The sequence below is a fragment of the Sardina pilchardus genome, chromosome 7, assembly GCF_963854185.1.
Source record: "Sardina pilchardus chromosome 7, fSarPil1.1, whole genome shotgun sequence".
Lineage (NCBI taxonomy): Eukaryota > Metazoa > Chordata > Actinopteri > Clupeiformes > Clupeidae > Sardina > Sardina pilchardus.
Window position 1 is genome coordinate 22,033,374 of NC_085000.1, and position 27,944 is coordinate 22,061,317.

At 47.6% G+C, this 27,944-nt stretch overlaps 2 protein-coding genes across 5 annotated transcripts in view; both read right to left on the minus strand.

The window, feature by feature from the left end:
* dip2ba (disco-interacting protein 2 homolog Ba) overlaps positions 1–611 on the minus strand; it is a 54,805-nt gene extending 54,194 nt beyond the window's left edge. Inside the window, exon 1 of the mRNA XM_062541282.1 lies at positions 376–611. Within this exon, the coding sequence (XP_062397266.1) occupies positions 376–460 (85 nt within the window). The 5' untranslated portion in view covers positions 461–611. The remainder of the gene's footprint in view (positions 1–375) is intronic.
* Positions 612–841: 230 nt separating this feature from the next.
* Positions 842–27,435, minus strand: atf7a (activating transcription factor 7a). Of its 4 annotated transcripts, XM_062541286.1 has the most exons (13): positions 27,401–27,435; positions 20,190–20,261; positions 15,095–15,191; positions 14,416–14,546; positions 13,344–13,511; positions 12,036–12,193; positions 11,606–11,711; positions 9,967–10,083; positions 8,011–8,151; positions 6,977–7,165; positions 6,307–6,412; positions 5,562–5,599; positions 5,112–5,270 (listed from the first exon to the last, which is right to left on the minus strand). In XM_062541286.1, the coding sequence occupies exons 2-13, from the start codon at positions 20,235–20,237 to the stop codon at positions 5,256–5,258; spliced, it is 1,314 nt and encodes a 437-aa protein (XP_062397270.1). In that variant the 5' UTR covers positions 20,238–20,261; positions 27,401–27,435; the 3' UTR covers positions 5,112–5,255. The 4 variants fall into 4 exon arrangements, with proteins under 4 accessions (XP_062397268.1, XP_062397267.1, XP_062397269.1 ...); XM_062541284.1 differs by lacking the exon at positions 5,562–5,599 and having other exon boundaries at positions 842–5,270; positions 8,011–8,124; XM_062541283.1 differs by lacking the exon at positions 5,562–5,599 and having other exon boundaries at positions 842–5,270.
* Between the last annotated feature and the right edge of the window lie 509 nt (positions 27,436–27,944).

Sequence of the window (27,944 nt, forward strand, 5' to 3'; positions counted from 1 at the left end):
GGCTACTGCTAGACTCAAGTTCAATGCACCCGGCAGATTTAATGATTTCTAAGCACCTATTAGCCACAACATATCTTTGTTCTACAGCGTCACGTTAAACATAATGTGTGAATAACATTACCGGTTTCACAGTACAAAGGACTAACTTCGCTACACCAACAGTGAACTGTGAATAATGCCTCGTCTTCTCCCACCACAGTTTGGTTGTCTGGGTTTTTTTGAAAACACATTCACGGATGCGGCTAAGGTTGTGAAGGTGGTATCATGCAACAGTCACATTTATTAGCACAAACATTTCAGTATCCGTCAACATTATTGCGGGGTCGGTTGGAGGAGGTCAGTTACATCCACCCTTTCATCCTTCGCTACCCTTACCTTCTGATAGCTCCAAATCCAACTCAGCCAATTGGTCCCTGACCTCTTTTGGTAGACCAGACAAATCCACTCCCCGGTCTGCCATTGTTGAAGCGGTGTAATGAAGTATACTTTAAGACAAATGAAATATGATGAAAAACTAAAATTCAGGCGATCAGGAAACGAAACAGGCATTTAAATGAGAGTGACAATCCATTCGAACAACTAGTCCCTCCGCCATAATGTGAGAACAACTCACCAATGGCAATGAGTAGTCACGTGATCCGCGTTTACCTCGGCTGCACAGTGACCACGTAGTGGCTGTACAATAAATTGCACCCCAAACACATGCATCTTCCCAGGGACTTCTGCTCCCTCTTGTGTTGTCTTCGGGAAGTTGCAACACGCACACAGACAAAAAAAAAACCAAATCAACACACAAGTCATGCACACAAAGCAGAAAAGGATCAAACGTCAGGAACGTGTATTTATGGGTTCAGACAACAGATATGACTACTTTTTATTGCTTTTCGATGCTTGGCAGTTTTGACACATTTTCCCATACAGTAACACATGCACCAACACTCAGCTACACATCCTATGGTCTAATGAGATAGTCTGTAACACAGAGAGGACTTGAAAACATGAAGTTCAAACACTTTGGGATTCTATTAAGTTGCTTTTCTTTAATTAAAACTGCAGCACGGTAAGTGTTCATAGTATTCCACTTCAACATGCATGAAAAAGTAAATATATATTTATATATGGTACACATATGTACAATACATGAACATTTTTCTAAAATCACCAGTCCAACAAAACGGGAGTGTAAATTTAACCCAGAAAAGATTGACATTAAGAAGAACGTTTTAAAACATCTTTTCCTTATTGTTCATTACCCCCCTTAAAACTAGGTATTACTGCGTTCAGAGCGTCTACCAGTACATGTTGTTCATAATTCCAAACATTTGAGGGAAATCCATGAAAACAAAATCCAAAATAAATTAATTACTCTGCATCCCATTAGAATGATGGAGATAAGCTCAGGTAGAATGAGGTTCTGCACAGGCTAACCGTGATGATCGGTTACAAGTGGGAGCTGACTGGTTCTAAAGAAGTCTCTCCAGACTTCCCCTTAAAATTCCTTTGAAAATGTAAAGACCTGCCTTGCTGAAAAAACAAACACACAAAATAACTAAATATGAACAAAGGAGAAAGAACAAAAAAAAAATCTATCTACATTTCATTATTACAACACAAAAGATAGAGAAGCATTTCTTATGACAGGGATTTCTATAGTCCTGACAATAGCACGCAATGAAGAGAAACAGGTTCTTGGAAAAAAGTGCCAATGACAATTACTAGTATGAAAAACTGAATAAGAGTTTTCTTCCCATTTCATGATCAACATTCGTCTATAAAAGGGACTACCGACAATATATAGCATCGGTATAAAGTACAACACAATGCAAGGGTCACCATTGGGACTGTAGGACAAGAACTTAAAAGTAATTTGTGAGATATGTGTCAAGTAGTTGCTGAGCAATCATAATATGTATACACATACATAAACGCGAGACAAAGATGTCACAAATGTGTGATGTCGCTGAGGAAGAACCTATAAAATCAGGATACACCAAAGCATGGATAAATGATCAATTCAAAAGGAAGAACAATATAAAAGTCAACAATAAACCTGCATCTCGTTCGTTAGTGCATTTAGACATGCCCTTATGTTTTGGACTGATAACCTCAATTTATTTGCAGTATTATACACTGCAATACAATACATGAGAAGGGAAGATCCATGTTTATGTACAAAGAAGGAACAAAAGAACAAAAGAAGTCGTCTGTTAATCCCTTGTTTAGTTCCGGCCTCACTTCCTTTCCTAAGGTGACTAACATATCACATTATGTTAAACAGGATAGGGGGGGGGGGGGATATGCCAACATTTGTGTTAGAGAAACTACTAAAACACGGCCACAATCCATCACAGGAAAAACTACAGTGACTCCATCTCGCCATTCTATAAAGGTGCAGTTGCACCCAACATCGCCTAGGAGGCATCCTAGAGGTCTCGCGACCAAATGAAAAGGGGAAAGGGAGGACAAATAAAAGTGAAACATTACCATCACTTTCAGAGCTTTCTTTCCAAATTGTATATGTTGAGAAGGCATCAATGATTTAGTACATCTAATACAAATATAAAGCTTTTATCGATTCCTGATGGATGCCTCTTCAGTTCACAATGGGCAGACAGCCAGACCAAGACAATGGTCATCTCCCTTTTTCCCAGGGCAGCTGCATGCAAACTACCCGGACCTGGGTTTAGGTGTCTGAGGCACTAGCGTGATTCTTAAGGCAGAATCTGTTTGCTTGATTATTGTGGGTCATTTTAAAGGTGGTGTCTGTTTCTGTGTATGCGAGTGTGTGTATGTGCATTTTGTTTTTATTAGGACCATGGATGGTTGTAACTATAAAGTCAGAGAGGGAAGGTTCTTTAACAGTCAGGTTGTTATGCTCTGGATGGCCTAACACTAGGGACAGCGTGACAGGCTTGCACAGGCACTGGAGACTGCCATGGCTTCTTTATCAGGAGAGTGACACAAGAGGACAAAAGAGCAGCAACAAGCACACAGGACACAACAGTGGACAAAGAGTGGACAGGAGAAGAGGAGGAGGAGGAGGAGGAGGAGGAGGAGGAAGAAGAAACAGAAATGTAAAAAGGAGAAGAAATCCTTATGCTTAAAATGCCAGTAGACTGTCAGCACACAGCCTCTGAACCATTTTAAAACCAGACATCAAAAAACGGCACAAATAAATAAATAGGCTGGTATCACAGGGCAAAGGGATGTGGAGACACAGAGAGGCAGTGGGGGGGGGGGGGCGCCGAACCGTCCAGCTGAGCGCTGAGCAATATGCGTCCCTGTAGGAAACTGGGAAGACTGCAATCGAAACACCTCAAAACCAGGCCACAAAACGAGCCGCCAATCCACCACTTGTGGTTCTGACAAAGGACGCATTCCAGAAGTCTGACCATTTCAAAATCAACCCGGAGGGAGGGGGAGGGGGGGGGGGACAATGCAGACCCAGTGCATAGGAGACGGGGGCAGGCACGGAGGAGGTGGCATTCATTCCATGATAAATGGTGCATAACATCGCAAAAAATGTAAAGCCTTTTTTTTTTTTTAGTTGCTTAGGGCTCTGCATGTTCCCCTTTTCCCTTGACTACCTCTGAAAGTCATCGTGGCTTTTCACAGATATGCCAGAAGGTCAGAACAGGACCATGAGTGGACTTGATGCGCCACGAGCAACTGGACGATGAAAGCTGCTTGAAGCTGCATGCTACGAAAAACAGTACATTAGTGTAAGAGGCCTTGTAATAATAATCGTAATAATCATCATCATCATCATCATCACACTGCCTTTCATGTTTAGCAGCGCGCGCACACACACACGCACGCACGCACGCACACACAACCACACAATCACACAACCGTCACTCACGTTAGCCACTCATGCATGTGCAACGTGTGTAAAACATTCCACTAAGGGCATAAGGGGGGGGGGGGGGGGGTGCTTGGTCGCCTTTAAACGAAGCCCATTTTGAGAAAAACGATTTAAGGGGACCAACTTGTTAACCTGGATTTCAAATACATAAAGTGTTTTTTGTTTGAGTTCTCCATAAAAAAGACATTATAAATATTGCATTGTTTTGGTACCAATCTTGAGACACAGACATCTCTGTGGCTAAACAAATGAATGAATGAATGAATGTTACCATGTAAATGACTGACTGAGAATAAATGACTGACTGAATGAATGGATGAATTAATGGATGACTGAGTGAGTGAGTGTGCATGGCATGTTGACATGCTAACCTGGCCCAGGCTGTGTTTATGCGTTGGGGGAAACAGAAACGAACGAGAAAAAAAAAAATAACAAAACAAATAAAAATCAAAACAATATGAGCTGTGTCACATCAATCACTGGACCGCACACCAACTAGCAGACACAGCAGTCGAGGGTGTTCTGTTCTGATGTATGTGCATATGGCTGTGTGAAGGAGGTGGGGGAGGAAAGGTTACAAAGTGAGAAGGAAAATGTCCAAACCGGCGCAGCAATCATCACAATAACAGCGACACTTGCAAACAGTGACACTGCAGTCCTACAGTCCAGTGAAGATGCAGGTGTGTGGGGGGGGGGGCAAGTTGGACAAGGTCACTGGGATCTGGTGAGGACTGGGTGGTGGGAACGGAGAGGGGGACGGGTTGAGTAATATAGGGTACAAGTGGGGAGGTTTGGAGTCCAGCCCCTGTAGTCTATGGCATAGTGAACAGGGAGCACGCAGTCTCGCTCGCCACACTCGCTCTCAGTCCCAGTCTGTTCTCAAAAGGCTGACTAGTTCCTCAGCTCAAGACGAGGAGGAGGAGGAGGAGGAGGAGGAGGGCCAGAGGGAGGAGGAAAGAAGAGAACAGAAGAACGAAGAGTAGAGACTCCTCCCCCATCCATCCATCCATCCATCCACCCATCCATCCCTCTCTCCCTCTCTCTTTGCTTCCATCTCTTTCTGGCGGGGATGGTGCGTGTGGGGTGTTTGAGGGGGGGTTGATTGGTGGAGGGGGGTAGGGTTGGGGGCGAGTCCCGTACCCGCTGGGCTGCGCTCATCATCTGGTGGAGGGGTGGGACTGTGTGGCCATGATGACGTGGGAGGGCCCGCTGGGCCCGCCGGAGCCCTGCTCGCCCCGGTGGCTGCCCATGCCCGCCAGCACCGACATGGCCACCGCCTCGGCCGCCGCCCGCGCGCTCAGCCCATTGGGGCCCGCCGAGGAGGGGCTCAGGGCCAGCGAGCTGTGCTGGATGACCGCGGCCGGGGAGCCCACGGGCTCCGACACGTCTTTCATGGTCTCGTCTCCTGCAGTGGCGAAACACAGAGAGAAGAAGGGGGGGGGGGGGGGGGGGGAGAGAATAGCAGAATGGGTGAGAAATGACCTCTAAAAGCAATACACATGTGTGACAAATGTGGGATGCTGTAATGATTTAAAACAAAACAATTCAAATAGATCTGAAGTAACAACCATGGATTAATATGTGCGTTACAATAGTCATGCTCATTTAGCTAACAGCACTGGCTCTGACACAATGCAAAAAAAACAGACATGACAAACTGAGAGAGCTCTTTACTCAGCTTTCTTTTCAAACTCACCCTAATAGTGGACCTACGGTTGCCAGAAATACACAGCTCTGAGAAAAACAACACCTTCATGTTACTACATGTGCAGTCCGTCTTAAAATAGCACACGATGAGTTCTTACGATGTGGCAAGACATACAAAATGTTTCAAGTGAGCATTTTCAGAACAAACAGAATGAACAGTGGTGCGTGAGAAGCGCCTGTCACGTCTGAGGGTGGTCCTCTAAGGGTGGGGGAGTCAGTGCTGTCCAAAGTCAGACGGAGTGACTGGAATTCCTAGGATAAATTTTGTGGTCAGATACATCTTAAAACTGTCGTATCCTAATTCCAGGGAAAATATCATCAGTTGTCCTAAATTATCAGAACGTAGGCCAACCATAGTCAGCACTGGCCAGCCAGCCCATTTAAATCAGTGGAACTCCAGGCCAGCTCTCTCTTCGCTCACTTCCCACCTTCCAGCTTAGCAACTTGGCTTACTCATCATTTGTTGCAAATGTAGCGAATCATGTAGTTGGCCGCCTGCTACTCTCTGAATCAGACCTCCCTGACTAGAGTTTTAGTAATCTCCCTGGGATTACCTGCCGCCAGTGATTGGAATCTGACTGGAGGGGAGGGGAAGGGAGGAGGGGGGCTTTGCAAGCCCGTCCGGATGGGGAAATCGGGACAGGGGAATCAAGCGCAGCCCCTTTCAGCTGTGCTGAAGAAAGCTGGTTTGTGGTCCATGCAGGTGGCGGTGGAGGTGGTGCTGCGGGGCTTACCTAAGTAGGCGTTCTTCTTCTGTAGGGTGGTCACGGGGCAGTCCTTGTGGGCCAGCAGCAGCTGCTTCAGGTGGGCCACTTCGTTCCGTAGGAGGGTCACCTCATTCTGCCGAGGAGCAGCACAGGGGAAGAGGCAGGCGTGAGGAGGGAGTCCTTTTAGAGCTACAAAACCAAGTAACCTCTATACATCCTCCAAGATGTTTAGAGGTCACTTGGTGATCTGACAGGATAGCACTACATACACTACTCACAAAAAGTTAGGGGTATCCGGTTTTCAGAAATTATTATTTCTGGACAGAAAGTACTGAAACACTGAACTGATGGATATGCGCATTCAAAAGGTTAGAGAAGCCAACCTGTCAAGGTTGTAGTGGATTTTAGGTTCATCTTGAAATTTCACCCGAAAGCCGAATAACTGATCGAGACAGTGAACTATTGAAATGGAATGACACTTTCATATCTATTCAAACTTTAAGGTGTACCAGCATTACTTTCTTCTATTTGAACGCTGTATCGTCCAATATTCCTTACATAATGATCTGACATCAATAATCCTCCGCGGCAAGGGCAATTCAGAGCTGTACTCTCCAAACTACTAAGCCCTCCATTCTAAATTCTTTGCTCAGACACTTGGTATGTGTGGACGGTGTTTTCCCTGGCTCCAACTCACCGACAGAGATACGTTGAGAGAGGTCAGCTCCTCGGCCTTCTTCTCCAGGGAGCAGACCCAGACCTTGCGCTTCTGCCTGCAGCGCGAGGCCGCCGCCCGGTTCCGCTCCAGGAAGCGCTGTCGCCGCTCGTCGGGGTCGTCGTCCGCCGTCCGCCGCCTACGGCCCCCGGTGGGCTGAGCAGGAGATACCTAGACGGGACAGAGGAACGACAAAGCCACACCAGTTGAGAGAGGAGAACAATGGACAGAGTATCCAGTGGGAGAGGTCATTCACGGAAGCCGAGAGCAAGCTGAAGCAGTACAGATAGAGGGCTTCTGTAGACTCTGAGCTCTCAGAGGGATGCCCCTAGTCTGGCTATCACCATACTAAAGCTCAGTCTTTTAATAAGATTGAACATTGGTCTGGGAAGGCTGCGCTTTGTTTCTACTGCACAAGAGGCGTGATCAATGGGCATCGTTCAAATGACTCCGTACGCTTGGATAGTCCTTCAACCAATCAGACCAACGATCCGGTGCGTCTTTTAGATAAGCTAAGTGGCGTCAAAGGTTCTGGCAGGGAGCAGAGGAGATAGATGTGCAGGTTTCCAGCCTGAGCAGCCGGGACAAAATCCAAATTCGCCGGAAGTTCAGGCAGTGTTCCCCCAGCCTAGGATGCCCTTCCAATCTCATGACTCTGATCTTAGCTCCTGAGCTACGCACAGCTGGGCTCTCCCACATGATCTTAGTCACTCATTCAGAAGCACGGCACACAAAGGCCTACTTCTCAAACGGCACAGCGTCATTAGATGACATCACCCCATCAGTCTAGCGAGATGGGCTCTCCAGCCGACCGAGGCTTCCTCAAAAGTGTGCATCATTCACGACCACTTCCTCCACTGCTACACACCTCCCACGCATGCACCTAATTACACGACCGACCCAGACGCCAAAGACTTCAACAGCCCGCTCGGAACATTACAAAGGTGACAGGGGCGCGTTATAAGAGAGGAACATTACAAAACCGACAGGCAGCGCTCGGTGTGTGTGTGTGTTACCTGTGGCTGTGCAGGGGACGGGGCGTCTGGTTGCTGAACCAGCAGCTGACTCTGCTCCATCCGCTGGGGCACCATGGGGCTGGACACCCCGCCGCAGCTCTGCGCTGTGGCTGTCTGCTGGGACAGGGCAGCCTTCAGCCTCTGCACAACACCACAGATACACACACACACACACCACACCACACACACACACACCACACCACACCACACACACACACACACACCACACCACACACCAAACACCACACACACACACACACCAAACACCAAACACACAGGAGTTAGACAACTGCTGCTGTTCTTATTCTTACGAACACCTAGAATTGTCCTCATCTCAATATCCACAAATAATAAACATCTTAAAATATGCATATTTTTGCGATTTTGAGTCACACACATAAATGTGACAATGACTACGAGTCCATGCACACATTTCATACACATGCACACAATATTCTGGTCATAGCAAAATTCAGAATAAGATGTTTTCATGTTTAGCAGAAATGTTCCCATATACATGTTAATCAGCATATGCTGAAGAAACCAATGACGTGCAGTGGAAGTAGTATCTGCGTAACGACGTCTCAATGGTCTGGGTTCCATAATTTCACTCATGACCGCAAATTAAGAGAATAAGGCCAGATTAGAGCCGCTAGTCATTTTAGCCTTGTAATGGGCCGCTTTGAGGGGTTTGATCAATTCTTCGCCTGTCAGCAGTGCGCGCAACACTGCTTCTTTGAACATTGCGATGCTTTCGGCCATCGATAACTTCCAGCGCTTAGTTGAACTGAATTGCAGCCAATCACCATGTCTTTAGCAGGATGTGAAGAAGGGGTGCAATTTGATGGCTGTTGAGCTCAAATAAACAACCTTTTGTCAGATTTACAAACAGCATCTTTAACGGGCCAATTTGTTAACTGTACTGTCCTACCCAATGGTGCATGACTGTATCAAAAAAGTCCACAACAACAGTACAGCTAATGAATAAGATGATCACATCTGTGTTCATTTATTATGATTCACCATTTATGAGCTGACGAAACAAACAAACAAACAAAAAAAATCTATCAGCCACAAAAAGGCAAAGCATTATTGTGGCCCCCTGCAGTTGGTGAAGGTTGCCTCTGCGGCAACCAGCAGTATTCTTTCAAGCTGCTACCGCCAACCCGCTGATTCTCACAATGTTCATTGTGGTTTGGAATCACTTGACAGGAACTTGTCGGAGTAAGGATGCCACTCGAGGGCATACAGTACACCACAAAGACAAAGAGAACAACTGGATCCGTTTGAGGAGTTAGCATGCATCTTTCTCCTTGCTAAAGGCCTCCAATAATGATTATTACCATCTACTCTGGTACAAAGAAAACTGATTCAAGACAAATTTATGAAGTGTCTCCAACCACAGCTATTGTTCTTAATTAACTAATCTGGAGACATGATCTCCAAATCCGGAACATGAAGGCAGCAAGAGGCATTTTATGTAGAAGGAAGACAAAAAAAACTTAATGAAGAGAGAGAGGAGAGTGCTGCGTTGGGTCAATACATAAAGAAAAAATCAGGTGCTCTTCGGAATGGGCATAAGTACAATTGAAGCAACTGCGACTGTCCTGTATAAAGTTACTTGGTGCTATGTTTGTAAGGCAGTCAGAAGTCCGAGGCACACCGATTGAGTGAAGAAATTGGATAAAAAAAACTTGTTTCACCGAGAGCAACACCAAAACTAGTTTTGAGTATATAGTCTCACAAAAGAGACACTCTTCAGGGAGGAGCCCTCTGCACACGGCACACAACAAGTACATCATGCAAGTCGATATGGAGCCTTGAATATATTCTACTGCAACGCTGCAGAGAGGGTGTGTATGCCTGCAGCGTGTTTTTTTATGTGTGTGTGTGTGTGTGTGTGTGTGTGTGTGTGTGTGTGTGTGTGTGTGTGTGTGTGTGTCTCTCTCCACTCACCATCTTGGCCTCAGAGTGGGGGTTGTAGCCTGACGGTGAGGACGAGCCACTGCTGCTGCCCCCTAGTGGGGGTCCAGGGATGCCAGGAATGTTGGGCACCATCAGAGGTCTCGCCAGCTGCATAAACAAACACACACACACTAAATACCACCATATACACTGGACCATTCTGCCAACTATTACGCATATGGAGACATTAACGGCACAAATCCCAAAATAATGAGAATCATTGTTCACTGATCTCAGATTTTCTGTTGCCTTCATCTACCATCACTCCCAGTATAAATCAAACACAGTTTTAACAAATGCAATTCAATTACAAGGACTATTTAGGATTTTCACCTCATCTACATTTCTTCATCAAAAATCCTGCAGAAAAACATACCCGAATACATTTACTTTTTGGTTCTGGCAAGTAAAATGGCAGGTTTATGTTGCCGCTGACAGACTTATGCATGTTTTTGTTTTGGGAGTTGTATCTATAGCAACAGTCACGGCAACATGTTTTATGCACCCCTGGGGAAGACCACCTCTTCAAGTCTCTTCTGCACAGACTTCATCAACTCCACCAAGCAACAGAATAACAAAAGAAAATTGCAAGAAAAATCAGTGGTCCAAACAGTCATTATTATAATCTAATTAAAAGAAAAACGAGGAGGCATCAACCAGGGGTGCAGAAATGATCCATATATAATTTATCCGTCCATGAAATGTGACAATGTGGACTCAGGTCAGGTAAATCACAAAATGCACTACATCATGATGGTTGCTATCCAAAAGTAACAGTGTATAATAAAAACATGGCTTGAGCTAATCATCATGTACAAATCTAAGCTTGAAAAGCAACCGACTGTGACGAGCATAATAAAATGCTATTAAAACACAATAAACTAATAAAGCAAGCTCTGGACTGAATATGGCCTTGATGGCTTATGTCTGCAGACACAGACAGACAGACAGACAGACAGACAGACAGACAGACAGACCACTATTTTCCACTGGTCCCTTTAACCAGCGGCCGGGTCATAGGAAGCGTATTTTCTCCACTCATAACAAGTGCAAAATACAAGCACATTAACAAATGTGGACACAATAGTTTTAATCTACGACCTTATAAAACAAGAGGCTGTGAGAGAGAAAAGCACGGAGAGCAACAGTGGGCTGAGCAAGTCGAGATAAGCTGCACCACTACAATGTGTAACATCACAGTATGACCCATCATCTGCCACCTCAGAGGAAGTGACATGGTAGCTGTGTCCTCTCTCAGCGCTAACGCACAAAGCAGCGTTCATGAGCATGCTGCGGTCTTGTCAAAGTCGAGGTGCAGGCAACTATAAAAATCCAAAATCCCCTTGCACAGCCAATTAAGTTGGGTCGTTGGGTGCTGGTGACTTGCAGGTTTACGATTAAGAAAAAAGAAAAAAGGATCACCGCACACCATTGGACTACACTTATAAGTTTTATTTCTGAGCAACGCGTTTCGCCATGCGCTTCCTGCAGGCAGCTATGTTTAAAACTTATGGGGAGAGAGAGAGAGAGAGATCCCACACACTCCGAGTTATAGGTAAATCTTTAATAAAGCGGTAACGTTTCGGCCTATGGCCTTGTTCAGATCGCATCTGCGGTCTTGGGTACTCACAGAGATTACTGAGGGCATCTGCATCTGCATCTGCATAGGCCCAGGCAACACGGGCACCGTCTGGCCATTGGGAAGCATCATCATCGGATATGGACCAGTCGGAGACCTGAACGGTGGAACGAGAGTAATTAGTTTAAAGCACCGGTCAAAGTGTCAACAAAATAATTTCGTTTTATTATCCAGACGGGGACAGCATCTTCTTTAGTAGGTCACGTCGGTCTTATCAGCGTGACCGACTCTCGGTTGAGAGACTAGAAAGTACAAAGTGCAGCGTCTAATTACACTGCCACTGCGCATGAGCGCTCTGTGCTGCTGGTGCTTGAGTGCGTTTGTGTGACGGTCTGCAATGCGGAGCGTCAATCTTATCAGTGGGTTTTAAAAGGGAGCGTTGTTGTGTTGTTGTGATGGTGTGGTGGCGAAGCGTCCGCACCCGAGCTGGCGGTTGGATGGCGGCGCCTGTGTGATGACGGAGGTGGGCGAGGGCATGGTGGGGTGCAGCGCGTCGTAGCCCAGGTGCAGGGGCAGCGAGCCCGGCCGCACGATGGTGGGGGTCGGGGCCGCACTCACCGGAGGTCTGGGGGGAGTGTCCTGTGAAAGAGCAGAATCACATGACTCAGTTAACGGATTCAGCCAATGAGGCACGTTGCATAGAGATGTCATATCCAGTAGCCATGATGATGTACTTGAATGCAGAAGATTATGCAGCACTGTGGATGGTATGATGGTTCCCATCATACAACATGGGAAAGGGGTGGTCAGCCCACAGGTATACGTTATAGTAGTTGTGCTCTGATTGACTGCTTCTGCAAGACTAGAACTACCACCCAGGCTTAGCCCTCACATTGATGAATGACTTACTGATGTCTGATACTGTAGTTTGCCAAGGAAGGCAATCCATTACTGTCTAGTCTAGAGTCTTCCTGCAGTGTCCTCTCCAGATATTCAGTAGAACAGTGGATCAATGCACAGATGTGTGTTTCCACCCCCACCGAAAATGATCAAGCTACGAAATGCGTCTGATTTTAATGATGCACAGCTTGAGGGGAGCCATTGTGAATTCATGCGTAAATGCATGTACTTAAGTGTCCACGTTCACATCTGGCAACAACTGGATAGGGAAACACCCTTAATTACCCTGCAGAGACCAGGAACAGACTCCTCTTCACTGAGGCGGCTAAAGGAAGCATGGAAAAGAGCCCTGCTTTTCCCATCCCAACACTGCATACATGCTCACGGGCCATTTTATGCCTTCCAGTGAAGCCGACACTGTGTTGTTCTACAAGGTTGGAGGGTTAACTTAGAACTACTCATTAGCATCGCTCTGCTGAGTCCCAGAATGTTCCTTAAAGCACATCACAGGTCTAGTCAGGCTATGAAGGGAATGTGTCCCTGCTACTTGGATAGAGATGCTAATGTTCCTTTAATCTTCTGTGTTACACTCAGAACTAATAGAACTGATAAAAGACACAGCAACAATAACAGCTATATGTGGAAATTGTCTCTAGAGGTTTGGGGTCGCCAATTCCCCCAAGAAACCACCTAGGGTATACATTGAATGCTCACACCGTATGCAATCTGACTGCAGAACCTTCTTTTCAAGCTGATTTAGTTGTTGAAAAATACAGATGTATGCATGTAGCTGCTGATCATGATTTTGCAACTATACACAGCATTACATTCCACACTCAAGTTCAGCTGACGCACGGGCATATCCCGAGCTGTGGTGCGGTGGCCTCACCTTTGGTCTCCCCACATACTCGTGTTCGCTGTCCGACCTGCTGGAGATGGACTCTGGGCTGCCCGGAGGGGACGAGTCCACCTCCACCGGCTCCTCCTCCTTCACCTTCACCTCTGAGGGCGTCTGCAGACTCATGTCCAGGACCCCCGTGCTGGCAGCGGCGGTGATCTGTGCACACCAAACACACAACACGGGGCGACGGGGAAAGAGTGAAAAACAACTCGCCAAACAAGAAGAAAAGCACAGTACAGAGTCATCTTCTCAGCTCATGGATCTCGCTCTACAGTGATTTCCTATGTATAAGCCGCCGGACAGTGTTTTATGCAACTAAGTTAAAAGAAACAATACCATATTAATAGCCCCCGTATATTAACCCCATAGCTGAAGAAATTTAGCAAAATCAATGTGTAACCCGCAGCTAATAATTGAGAAATTAAGATGCAGACTATGGCGACTGAGGCCCACTGGAGCTGTGCACACCAACACACAAAGGGGCGACGGGGATGAGTGAAAAACAAGTCGAAAAACTTTACAAGAAAAAAAAAAAAGTCATCGTCTTCAAATCTCATGTATCTTGCTCTCGGGTTCAGACTACAGCGACAGATGCCCACTGGTGCCGTCAGGATCCCCACGGAATTAAAGAGACCCTATGCAACTTTTTCATAGTCATAAAATCGCTTAGAAATCGTTGTTTTGCTTGACTGACCAGTTTTATCGAAAACAGTAATATTTCCTCCCGCCCCCAGTGTCCCTATCCGCTATTGCAACCTTGCAGTTTGTTCAGGAGACGATCGCTCCTTGTTTACATCTGGAAGGCTCAGACGCGTAAGGAACAAGAAGAACCACGCTTGCAAGTTATATATTTATATATAGCCTATATATGCACGCTAAAGCTGTCGGGGAAGCTCTGCAGAGAAATATGCAAGCATAAAACGAGCGAAAACGAAAAACGAAAACGAAACCGGAGATGAAATCGCCAATCCTGCATAGTTTCTCTTTAAGACAGCTTCGCTCACCTCCACCTCCAAGTCCCCTCCACCCTCCACACAGCCCGTCCTCTCGGAACACTCACCGGGTTCTTGGCCCGTTTGTCGTCGTCCTCCTGGGCCTTGCGGAACTCCTGCTCGAAGGAGCTGGCCAGCTCATTGAAGAGGCCCACCTCCTCACAGTTCTTCAGGAAGCGTGTGGGAGTCGGTGTCTGGTCTAGAAGGAAAAAAAACAGGACCAGGGAGACACACACACACGTTTATTTGGCTGCTTCTTTAGAAAGCAACAGCAATTTTGACAGTCAGCCCTTGCCAAAGCGAGAGAAAATAAAAGAGGTGTCCTCCGAAGCTTTGTTATGCTGGGAATACTTCAGGCATAACAGTTGAGGCTTTTCACTTACTCAGCACTCTCACCTAAATCCACATCAAAAAACCTTTTACTTTATCCTAAGACAGAAGTGCTTTCTGCTCAACTTTCAGGATTCATCTAAAAAAGTCTGAGAGAGTGAACTTTTGGTTGGTGTGTGAGGTCTGAAACGGGGAAATTACGTTGGATTATTTATAATTTTAAGGAAGTTTACTACGCAGAAAGTGAAAGTGCAACTGCAATCCATGTGTAAGAGACAAACAAGACTGTCAGAGCAGCCTATAAAATCTCAAGTAACTTCATTTAATAGTGCTCAAAGGCCTATTAGGAAGCGGAAAAACATTCAAACAGTTCAAATGGTATGATGTGCTATGATAGTGGTACGGGTGGTAAGATACCTGCTATGATGACAGAGTCGGTCCTCGCTGGGCCAAACTTCAGAGTCATCTCATGTTTGTGCTTGTGCACAGCCAAGTGGTCCTCATTGGTGAACCTCTGGATAGAGGGAATGCAAAGAGATGCATGTCAAATATGCAAACAAAGAGAGAGAGAGAGGTAGGCATACAGAGAACAGGGACACTAGATAACTGGTACGTAATGAAGAGGAGGACTAGCCTACTCTTTGCATGTGGAACTCACAGACAGACAGACACACACACACACAGACAGTCACACACACACAGACACACACACAGACACACAGAGACACAAAGAGGGAGCGAGCGATCACTTTTCCTCAGAACCTGAGCCGTGCGGTCTGGCGCCTCCGCCCGTGCTCTTTCTTGTGAGCCGAGCTCGTGTATTCTCTGCCGTTTGTGCGGGTGCCGTGCGCAACAAAAGCCTGTTTGTGCGGGGGAGAAAAATAACACGCCCGTGTTTGGGAGATGATCCCGGTGACCTCACTCCCAGCCTCTGGGCACGGGGGCTTCCACAATGGGCCTGCCTATTCAGCCGGGGCCCTTCGCTGCCACGCCCCACCCTCCGCGCTCAGACGGCACCTTCGCTGCGAATCCCAGCCTCTGTTGTGCGGTGTGTGTATGTGTGTGGGTGTGTGTGGGTGATAAACGACAAACCATGACAAGCCTCGAGGGAGATGCCTGACCGGGGGGGGTGGGGGGGTGGGGGGTGGGATGGAGGGGGTGTGTTGGCAGCCAGAGATCGCTTATGCAACCCCCACACACACATACACAAAAGCCCGAAACAAATGTTTGTGCTGCAGAAGCGCCAAGCTTCCGCGACTTGCACCTTGACCCAGCACTTTGGACACGATAAGCTGGCCGGCTCGTACGGGGGGCGTTAAAATGCACAGGCCGCTGCCCCCGCGCCGCGCCTGCCGTTGCGAAAGAGGACCGACGGACCGAAACTCGGCGTGAGGCCCGCCCGCCCGAGCGCGGCACGGCGCCGGTCAAAGCGCGCGCGCGTGCGCGAGCGACGAAACAGGTGTGAGTCTGCGACTTCAGACTATGGCCGTGCGGCAGCGCCAGCAGCAGCTCGACGTCGGCCTCTGAGGCCATGTGGTGCCTGGGCCGCATTCCTTCCCCTGCCTCTCGTCTCCGCGCTGGTGACTCAGAGAGCCGTGTGGGAGGAGCCGTCAGCGGCTGGCGGGCTGCAGAGGCCTCTGGCCCGTCTTTGTCGTGTCTCTCTCTCTCTCTCTCTCTCTCTCTCGGCTGCAATGTAACTGTGACCCACCGCCAGAAATAGTCCAGGGCGGGTGAGGGTGGGGGGGGGAGGATTGGTGGTAGAGAGAGAGAGAGAGAGAGAGAAAGAGAGAGAAAGAGAGAGAAAGGGAGAGAAAGAGAGAGAGAGAGAGGGAGAAGAGAGAGAGAGAGAGAGAGAGAGAGAGAGAGAGAGAGAGAGAGAGAGAGAGAGAGAAGAGAGAAGAGAGAGAGAGAGAGAGAGAGAGAGAGAGAGAGAGGGAGGGAGGGAGGAGGGGGGGAGAGAGAGGCAGGCAGGCAGGCAGGCAGGCAGGCGGGCGAGTGAGTGAGCGCACCCAGTGGAAACACAGTCAAGTGTCAGGCGCTGTATTTTTAGATGTACCAGCATCGCCAGTGCAACAACTGCATGGTGCGCGCTCCGCTCACCCCTCGCACCGAGAAGGTTACACTGCGTCTCAGTGTGGTGGTGGTGCTGGGGGGGTGGGGGTGTGGGTGGAGGAGGTGGGGGTGCTGGAGGAGGTGGTGAAGGACATAAGAGTCACTTAACAGGAAAGCTGAGAGCTGGACAGAGCGTGTCCCCCACTCATGCCCACTTCTCTCCACACACACACACACACACACACACACACACACACACACACACACACACACACACACACACACACACACACACACACACACACACACACACACACACACACACACACACACACACACACACACACACACACACACACACACACACACACACACACACACACACACACACACACACACACACACACACACACACACACACACACACACACTTTTTGCACGGCAATGGCACCGCACAAGAGAGAAAGAGCCGTGCAGTGGAAAGAACACACTCCAGTTCAGCAGCGGCATTCTAAACATGATTTACATGCAGCAGCAAGCTTTGGGCCGCTTCCTTAAGTGGCTTCAAAGAGGAGAAGATAGTGTGTGGGTGTGAGAGTGTGGGTGTGCGTTGGGGCATCTGTATGTGTGTGTGTGTGTGTGTGTGTGTGTGTGTGTGTGTGTGTGTGTGTGTGTGGTGCCGGGGTTGTACAAAGATACTGGGTCAACATGGCACGTTGGCATAGGGGTATTTTGAAGAAGCCTCCAAAACAACACTGGCGACTCTATGCAAAGCCGGCGCCGTAACTTGCTGTGTAGTGAAAAGTCCTGCTGGGCTCGTGGCGGAGCTGCTCAGAGTGGGAGGCCTGGCGACAGCTGGGTGCAAATGGAATCGGGGGATCTGCGAGGTCAAGCACAAAAATACCCCCATCTCTGCTGCTGCCTGGTGCAGTAGTAGTAGTTTCAGTTCCCCTTATTGTTCCCCGGGTTACTACTACTGGCGAGTTGGACACGTCTTTGATGCATGCAGATGACGGATGAGAAGTAACAGTTGTCCCAGTCTGACCATTGATTGTCTATTGTTAACTTAAATACATAGGATATAACAGACTGGCTAAATCAAATGAAACAATTAAAACAAGTCTCTTGCATGGCAGCAGCCCAGTCTACACAACACGGCGTGATCAAATTACCGTTTGCCCTCTCGGCCACACCCAGATGCTGTGGCTTCCAGTTCTTAAAGCCTTTTTCCCCCAGAGCTCCACCCTCAGCCTCCCGACTATCCTCTAGGTGGGGGTAGACCGACCGGTGGCCCTCCAGACTCACTCACTCATTCAAAATAGAAAAAGAAACAATGAAAACCCACTCATCATAACTCAATTTGGCTCCTACGGCGGGAATCCTCAGCTCTCCCTAGAAAATCCTCACACCCACCAACACCAACCGGTCTCTCCCCTCTTCATTCACATCCGTTCCAAAAAGCGGTCTCCTTAAAATAATGTCATGCGACGCAAGCTGCATTATCTCTGGTCATGAAATGTGTAGCTTTGCATGAGGCCAGGGCACAAGAGGCAGGCCCTGTCCTGTCCTGTCCTGTCCTGTCGCGCCAACTGCAACGCAGCGCAGCGGACGCCCTGGGGCACTGTGCGTCACCGATTGCAAAAAAGGTGTTTCTGCACCAATACGCCGGCGGTAGGCCTGGACCTCGGCTTCCGCTCGGGCCGTCCGGCTTCCGTTCCGCCGACAGCAGGCCGCCCCGTGCACCAGCTGAGACGGGCCGAACCCTCAGCAGTACCTTCTGTCGGCCCGCACGCCTGTGTGTGTGTGTGTGTGTGTGTGTGTACGTGCTCGCAGTACCGCCGCTCTTCCTCAGGCCTTTTAAGATGAGCCTGTCCAATTACATAACTGTTGGCATACATAGGCCGGCGATGTCTGTGATAAGGATGTGTGTTGAGGTTTTTTTTTTTTTTTTTTCTCCCTTCCCCTCTCTCTCCCTCTACAGAGACACGAGGAAGGGGGGACAAAAAAAAGGGGGAAAAAAAAAAACACGAGCTAACAACTAGCCTGCATCTATTATTCATACCAGACTCATGTTGCTCTGCTGAATGTTTACACTTAGCGCCGCTAAACCGCAAAAGGCCCGAGAGGCAGGAGGCAGGAGGCAAGGCCCAGGCCCAGGAGCCTGGAGGGGCCGCGGGCTGCAAGCATGCGCGTGGGGCGAGTGGAAAACGAACATCAGAGAGAGAGAGAGAGAAAGGGGGGGAGAGAGAGAGAGAGAGAGCCGCTGCACTCCCACTGGCTCCACGGACGCATCTCCTGATCAGTCCAACCACCACTCAAATCAAACCCGCCTGCTGTTGCCTTAGCGCTTTAGGAGGCGATAGCCTCCCTCCGGGGTGGCCCAGACTCTGTAGCCGGCAGTATCGCGCCAACCGCTTGACACGCAGAGCTGGATAGTGAGAGGAGCAAAGCTAGGAAAGTTAGCCGCCGCACAACTCGGCTAGCTTTTTGGCTGCACTTGAAAAAGTGGCGAGTGGATCTCCTCCAGCCCGGAAGGCAGCTCCTTTTAACGGTGCATTATTCTCTGGGCCACACGCAATTCGGCACTACATGGCATATCGCAGCCAGGTCTACAAACGCAGTCACAAAGACAGAGTTAGTGGTTAGCAAGAGACAGAAGGAAAGAGACAGAGAGATAGAGAGGAGGAGGTGTGGGGGGGGGGGAGCAGACGAGTTGAGGCAACGACAGCAGCCGCATTACTCATGGCCACAGCCTCTGAGTCACTGGTGGAGGAGACGTTAGACGTTACTTTAGCCATGTTTCACAACAACGGCCCTCGCTGAGTGTTCTTCTGACTCGGAGTCTGCGTGTCTATCTGACGTCCATCTCGCTACTCGCTCTCCGCCGTTCTGAGAGAGAGAGAGTGGCCTCGTGTGCACTAACGAGTGCCAGAGCGCCAGACACTGAGCACGTCTCGTGATGGCAAACGCATGCCTGCCTGCCTGCCTGCTCGTGTCACCCACTCCTCTCCACTCGAGCACATGGCTGCCCCACTCCTGGTGAAGTTGTTACTGCATCTACCACATGGTCTAGTCACACACAAGCAGGCGCCCGCGCGTGCATGCACGCGCACACACACACACACACACACACACACACACGCGCACACACACACACAGACATTAAGTGTGAAAAGATCTTCACACTCATACAAGAAAACACAGATGCGTGCTCACACACGCACACACACAGTCACACACAGACACACACACACACACACACAACTAAGGAAACATTGAGTATGACCGGAGATAGTTTCTTTCATTCCCTCTCGCTCTTTCTCAAGCACTCACACAGAGACTACACATGCAGCCATAGAGATCCCGATACAGATACATACACAGTGTGAACTGAACCCCCACCCACAACCACATGTTTGAAATCCAAGACCACTGGGCTTAAGAACAAAGCGAGACTTACCTGCCCACAGCCAGGAGCATTGCACACAAAAGGTCTGTCGTCCCCCATTTTTGCGAAGAGCTTGCAATGTAACTGCGAGAGAGGAAAGGAAAAAGACATTGTTGCTATGTTGTTGGTGCCTTTTTTTTTTTTTTTTAAATAGATGTCTGTGGCTGCCCCTCTAAATCCGACAAAGCATGGATGCTACTGGTTGATCCTCAGTCAATGCAGGAAGCAGAGGGGTGTTTAAAAATAACACGAGCAGGGAAGAAAAAAGAAAACACACACACACACACACAGCAAGCTGAAGTTTCCCTGGTGATACTTCCTTCACACTGGGGGCATCTGGCTGGCCAATGAGGAGCAGTTTCCAGATGAGGAGGGAACAGACATTTGCACAATGACATCCGTCTCTCTCCCTCCCTCTCTCTCTCTCTTTCTCTCTTTTTCTCTCTCTCCTTACTCTACCTCCCTGGCAGCTCCTCCTCTCTTTCACATTGTAATCCTCAGTCCCTCCGTGTAAAACAAAAAGTCTTGGACCTCATGAAGATGCCCCTGTAGCATATCTCCTCAAACTCATAGTAATCAATGGAAGCACCAACACTGGCTGCATACATGCACAGAATAGGGGTCACAAATTGAACCATAAAGACATGATGCTCCGTCAAACATTTTTAGTGGAATCAGAAGAATATGCCACCCTACGAGGAGACTAACAGACTAACGGTTTACAAGGTTTCTGCTAAAAACAGGGGCCCAGGCGGTGGGCAGGGCGAAATGAGGAGGGGAGGGGGGGGGGGGGGGGGGTCCCCCTTCATAAATCCATTTTGAGGGGAATAACGCAGCCAGTGTTCCTAAAATATGGCTGTTGATTAGAGATGCACCGATCGCTCGGCCGCCGATCAGAATCGGCCGATTTTCACGTGATCGGCCACGACCGGCGACCGGCCGGTCAGTCTGAGACATGCCGATTTTATGCCGGTCAAATGCACTCGCACCTACTTGTAACAACATCACACAGCTGAGTTAGCAAAGTTTGATGAAGCTAGCAAAGGCTAACACTCAGGGCTGGATAAAGCGCTATGCTGAGTTTTTCTATGCAGCGAACGCTGTGCTTTGCCATATTGCGTGGAATTTACTAAGCTGTCACTAGGTTACGTAAACAGCGCACATCACCGCCCGTCTTTGCCGCTAATTGCGTGCTCACAGCTGAACCACAAGCGCTGTCAACAAGCAGCAACATAGCCACGGCAGGAATAAACATCGTTTTGCTTCAGTTTGCCACCTTAGCATGTATTCTTTCACACTAACACAACAACAAAGTCCGATTTACACATTTAGAGGTTTATTTCATTACCTTTTGTCTACTCACGCCTGTATGTTTCTTCTAAATTCGCCAAAAGTAAGCATTCTAACATGTCATACACTATCGCGACCGTGATACAAAACATATCATGTGTGGTGTCGTTGGAAAGCTGTGTTTCTCCTGCATGACGTTATGCCATCCAAATATGGACACTTCCTTTGTATCCGCAAGCAATCGCGAAAGTTCAAAGAAGAGTGTAGTAGACTGAGTATGCATGCCATTGGCTGTGTTTCAAGGCTGTTATCTCAAAATCAGTTTTTTGTAATTTTCCAACATCTCAGCCTATGTAGCACCTATACAACTTTCCAGTTATACACATCAGTAGTCTGAAGATATTTACAGTTGGATATTGTATGTGAGAAGAAAAAAATAGTAGTCCTACAGTGCATTTCTATTAGTAGTGTGTGAAATGAATGTCCCACACTGGGAATAGCCTACTGCAGCTGAAGAAGACTTGAAGAAGAATCTGTCTATTCACATTTTTTTTACCAGCCATTGATAAGTTGATTACATTTCTATATCAACATGTTGTATTAAAGAAAGGATAGAAAATAACTCTAAATAATTTTGTGTGCTGTAAAGTGGTTAGAAGATGCAAATCGGAATCGGCTAAAATCGGTATCGGCAGGTCAAATTCTATGAAAAATCGGAAATCGGAATCGGCCAAAAAATTACAATCGGTGCATCTCTACTGTTGATATAAGCCCTCATCTCAGTGACCAAAACTCTAACAACTGGTTGTGGTTGGCTTGCTCACTCACTCCCTCGCTGCTGTAGTGGAACACATGGGGGGGGGGACCCTGTGTAACACTGCACATGACTAATAATTTTAAATAGTTAAGTTAGGAACTCTTTGACAAAAGTATTCTCTCTGTGCTTCACATGCTTGCATATAACTGTACAGGTCTCCGTCGTAGCAACACATCAGGTGTCCTATATTGTTTTCTATTTAGCACACACACTTCCTGTGCTGCTTATTATTCTTATAGCAAGAACGTGCATCCTCTCAGTCCAACTGCCACTACTGAGAAGAAACCAAGGAAGTCCCTTTCTGTGCTAACGGTAGTGCGCATGGGAAAGTCCAGCACTGCTCCCTTCACTGGGGCTCCAGTGTTCACACTTCTTTCCACTGGCTGCTTCCGTAAAGGGGGAACCATGTTGCTGGCCATGCACACACACTACACACACTGCACAGCTGCCCACTACGCGTCGCGCACTCATCTGCTCTCATTTAGCAAGACGTGCGTGAGCACTCCGCCCATCTCCTCTGCCACTTCCAGTCAGTCTCAATAGGAACTTCCATTGATGCACAACTCAGCGACACTACAAAGAGTTGCATGAGGACTCGGAGGCACCTGTTTTTACAGCCTCCTCCCCTTTGCATTGGGACACTGAACCGACGTAACCTACAGTACAGTTTGTTTTGTCCACCCATGTGTAGAACCCTTTTCTTCCTTGTGTGTCAGTTCTCCCTGAAGAGCCCCCATGTTCCTGGGTATACGGAAGGCATACTTTGACACACCGTGTGAGGACAAGTTCGGAAATTCAACCATTCTTTTTTTTTTTACTTTCTCTAAAAAAAAGGCAACGTGTTCATTAAATTTGAATCAGGCGGATGGTGGAGAAGCCAACATGAATGTTTCAACACCGCTCTCCCCTCCTCCTCCTCCTCCTCCTCCTCCTCCCACCTCCGTTGACCCCCCACCACTACCTACACCGACCCAAAGGCACCGAGTGACATCCAGCAACCGTTACGCAATCCGCCTCGGCTGCGCATAATAAATCCACAGGGCGCTTCGCCACAGCCTCTGGTTCTCTCGCCCCCCGAGAGCTCGCTTACACCTGGGAGCTCTCCATGGCCTCTCCTCTGACACTGAGACATTGGCCAGGCTGCTCTCGCTGACCTCCGGGGCTATCGGTGTTAACCCGGAGTTACTCAGACGAGTGGCCGCCGCTGGACTGGATGGTCGCCTCTGAGGCAGACATGATGTTGGGCTGGTTCTGAGGTTGAACCGAGCCGCTGTTGGGCTGCGTACCCTGGCTCATTTTCCATCGGGGGAAGGTTGTGTGTGTGGGCGCGTGTGTGTGTGTGTGTGTGTGTGTGTGTGTGTGTGTGTGTGTGTGTGTGTGTGTGTGTGTGTGTGTGTGTGTGTGTGTGTGTGTGTGTGCGTGTGTGTTCACTGCATCTTGTTTGCCTCCGAGAAGGCCTTTCCCTCTTGGCAGAGATCAAAGTGACACACAAGCCAGGCAGCTTGATTCCTTGCAGACCTCACAGACTCAAGCAGGCGAGCCAACAGCTTGGTGCCAAGGCTTTCAAGCAGCTTAGAGTCCGCATAAAGTCAATTTGGACAGAGGAGTGCGAGAAGTCCATTTACAAAAACACACAGAGAGAGACAAACATCACCTTCACATTCCTCTGACTATCTGTGTGCCTTCTTATTCTTACATGGCCCAGTGCAGACACAAACACCCAACATTACGTATCAGGTGGGGTTTTCCAATTGTTTATCAAGTAACAATCTGCTGGACCCTGATAGCATATCATGTGTTACATCTCAAGACACGAAAGTGCTGACAACAAGCAATAGAGGAAGTCGATTTAAAAAAAAAAAAACATGTATGCATGTTAAAAGAACTATTTCACTTGAAATCTTACCAGGGCCTTTGCTATAAAAATAGGCTCAGAAAAAAAGGAGCCATCTTACAAAACAACTTAATTACAACCTCCACCGCTGCAAAACAGTGGCCCTTTTCTCATTTCTCTCAATCTCAGTGGCTATAAAGGCTGCCATTAAACCAAGATTATTGCATCTTCAGCCTATAAAACAAATGGGAGCCTGAGCCTTTCCCTTTTTTTCCTCCCTATCCTAAGAAGAGAACAAGTATTGTGTGTGTGTTTGTGTGTGTTGACATAGAGCTGCTGATGAGATGGCTGGTGTGCTGCTGTTCATGGCAACGGCGGTGGCTGCCAAGGCTGGGCTTTGGGGCCTGGGAAGCCCCAGAAGAGGACCTGCTGCGTCCAGTAAGCTTAAACTCATCCAGGGGGCGGCGAGGCACGGCCGCACTGGCCGGTGGCCTGGATCCAGTGGGCGAGGGCGAAGGCGAAGCCGACGCCAGTGCCGTCGTCGCTATTGACTTGGATTTCTCCTCGTCAGCAGGTGGAGTGGAGCGGGGGCCCGGCTATAATCAGCTACTGGCCTGCAGTGTTTGATGCTGCCTGCTAGGAAACTGACTAAACAAACTGTATTAATAGCTCTGGCTGCAGCCAGGAATGAGGAATCTGGAGCTTGAGTTGCCAGAGGGTAGGGGAGACCCCACAAACAGAGAAAGGAAGACAGAGAGAGGAAAAGAGACAGCAAGGGGAAGAGAGAGAAAGAGAGAGAGAGAGAGAGATAGGAATGCTTATGGAAGATTCCTGTGTATTGGGTAGCTCACAGGTAAGTCAGTGTGGGGCTCTTCAGCAAGTCAGAGTGAAGAGAGATCTAGGCTGCAGGGCGTGAACACCGACAGTATGTATTTATCTAACCGAACTGAACCTGGGCTTTGGTGTATGGAACAAATGAAACCCAATAGCCAGGTCTACATAACTGCAGAGGTCTCAACACAAATGTCATGCTGAGCCATTAGACAATACCACACAATGCAGGAACCAGTGCAACTTTCTGTTGAGAAACAATCTGAACCTCAAAACCTATTTACAAACCAGATCATGGTCTCTAGGGGTTTTTTAATGGTGCTGTACTGATGACCTTGAATAGTCACTTTCATTTTTTTCCCTTCAAAACCACTGACAAATTGGTAGACATCCTTTCACTGCAAATAAAGCCTTACTCATAATGCAATACAAGCAGTGGGAGGAATTGCTAAAGGGAAAGGGTCTCCCTAAAAGAGGGATGATGCTTTGATTCACGTGACCAAGCCAAAGAGCTGCATAAGTGATATCACATTCATTCACTTCTTGGCTCTTTATCCACAGCACCAAACCGGCACAGGACACATGAACTGGATATGCAAGTAATCACAGTTCTTGCTCTAAATATATCATAAAAGGAGCATTCAGTTCCTCACATAACATCAGGTATGATCATATTGTGTACTTTGTTCATGTCACGCTTCACAATTCTGGTGTTCAAATAGATAAATAACACTACCGTTGGCACATACCCAACATAAGGAAAGGACCGGCTTTGGAACTGCACTTTCGACAAGACCAGAAAACAAGCTCCAAACAACTTGACCTACATTTCCATTTAAAATGTTGAAATGTACACACATGGTGGTGACAGGTATGGTATGTGGATGCATGATGAGGCTCATATGTCTAGGGATAACCTAGTAATTAGCTGATATTTCAAAAGGATCTGTGCATTGCAAACACTTCACTACAGGTGTCAAGACAAGACTCAGAACACTTTTTGCGTTAAATAAATCAACAGAATACTCAGTGTTAGACTAGTCACAAAGACTTCCAACATTAAGTCTAGACCTTGCTCTCCAACCTTCCCTCCTAACGTGTCCAAGTCTTCATGTAAACAACAAATTAGACAAATAAACATTAAAAAAAAAACCTTAGTTTTTCATAATTTATTCCATTACATTCAGTTAATCGCAGATAGCATGTTTGTACTCCGATAGAAATCTTTGATAACTGGGGCTTAACTTGCTTGCGTTATCTAGCTAATGTATCACTCAAACACTCACAAAACGTCAGCTAATGTTAGCTCGCCAAACTGCTAACCATGTCAAACCACCCTCATGCCAGCACTCGCTAAAATATATTCCGTGGGAGTCTTAAAATAAACATAAAAACGAAATAATACGCATTGAAGATGAATTACCACGTAAAAGCGACCATACATATCACCCCTTATCCAATGACACAGCCTTTGCATTGGAACATTATAAACGTTAGCAGGATATCGACGCTAACCTTAACTAGATGTCTGGCTGGCTGGCTAGCTAGCTTAACGTTACTATAATTTGGGCGGCGACACCCAGATCTTAATTATTTAGCTGACAGTGAACACGCAGAGTTGTTTAACGTCAACGAAGAATCAATAGATTCGACCTTGTGGGTTATTAAATAGTTTGTGTAAGACAGATCATTTGTAAAAGAAACTGGTTACCGCCGCTAAACTAATGTTAAGTTGTTAGCTGGCCAAGTAGCCAGCCACCGTGCTAAGCTATCCTGCTAGCTAAGTTATGCACACGCCAGGTTAAAACCCCACCTTTTCCCGCATGTGCCAGCCCATCGCCTCGAAGCATTGGCTACAAGGACGTCAATCATCGACATGGCCTTTATGAGTTGCTTACAGCAGTGTCCATCGACTTGGCTAGCTGATCGTAATTGGTTGATGAGAGACCCACTCAAAACCTGGAATTTACCACTTTCTTTCAGGGCCAGGGACTTCCAGCGAGCAGGCCGCGAGCTAATAAAGCTGTGCTGGCGAAAAAGTATTCTGCGTCTACAGATCAAACTCGTTACAACAGTCTACTAAGACAATTGCAAATAACGACATTTTGTCAAATATGATCCCAACGTGACTCTGGTTTAAGATCAACAATTCAGAGCATCGTACAAATAAGTCACTAACTTGTTTGTGAATTGCGATCAAACTAGCAAGTAGCTTGCGATACAAACGAGCCAGTACTGTGCTTGTTAGCTAGCATTCTGTGCGTAGATTTAGCTAGTGTTAGCTACCACAACAGTTTAGTGGAGGGACAAATACACCTCCATTTATAAATACCACTATCTCGAACTAGACAAACCCAATCTGTCTAGTTATACATTGTATATTAACGACATTTCAGTCTTTACTAAATAAGGATTATAAAATTGACAGTAGTAGAATGTTTACAAACTCACCTCAGCGCCCCTCTCTCTCCCTCTATCCTCTCTTCTCCGTGGAATCTGACACTCCCCTCCTACGCAAAGCATCGCGAGAGGCAACGTCAGCCCGACAGCGGTCGGCCCCTCGTCGAGGCGGGACGGACTGATGGTGTGAAATTTCATCTTCAGAAGTGGAAGTCACGTCTGTGTAATGACTTGGAAATTATAGGTGGTAAACAGCACGAACCATCGGAAAAAGACTTCACTGAGCGGTCAAACACCCATGGGTCACTTGGCCAGTCATAATCATGTCAGCATCATTAGTGAACTGTTCTTGAGGAATATAGATCTATCTTCTTGAGCCATCCTGTGTTGTGTAGACGTAGCCTAGGCCTATGCCTGCCTGCCTGTGGTGTGATTCATGAACACAGCTGTATTGTGCACCTCATCTGGAGCCTGAAGGCATAAGCCAGGGTATGGGTAAAGATATTTGATTAAATGATCTTTTCTTTACAGTCAGTCTCAAAAACATTGTGTGTGTAAGATTAGATCATGATGGGAATAGTCCCGTGTCCTTCTG

Coding starts and splice junctions, on each gene's coding strand:
- atf7a (XM_062541283.1), bottom strand. CDS start 20,237: ATGGGGGACGACAGACCTTTTGTGTGCAATGCTCCTGGCTGTGGGCAG. Junction 14,547..15,094: donor CGACTCTGTCATCATAGCAG/GTATCTTACCAC, acceptor TTTTCCTTCTAG/ACCAGACACCGACTCCCACA. Junction 12,194..13,343: donor AGTATGTGGGGAGACCAAAG/GTGAGGCCACCG, acceptor GCTCTTTCACAG/GACACTCCCCCCAGACCTCC.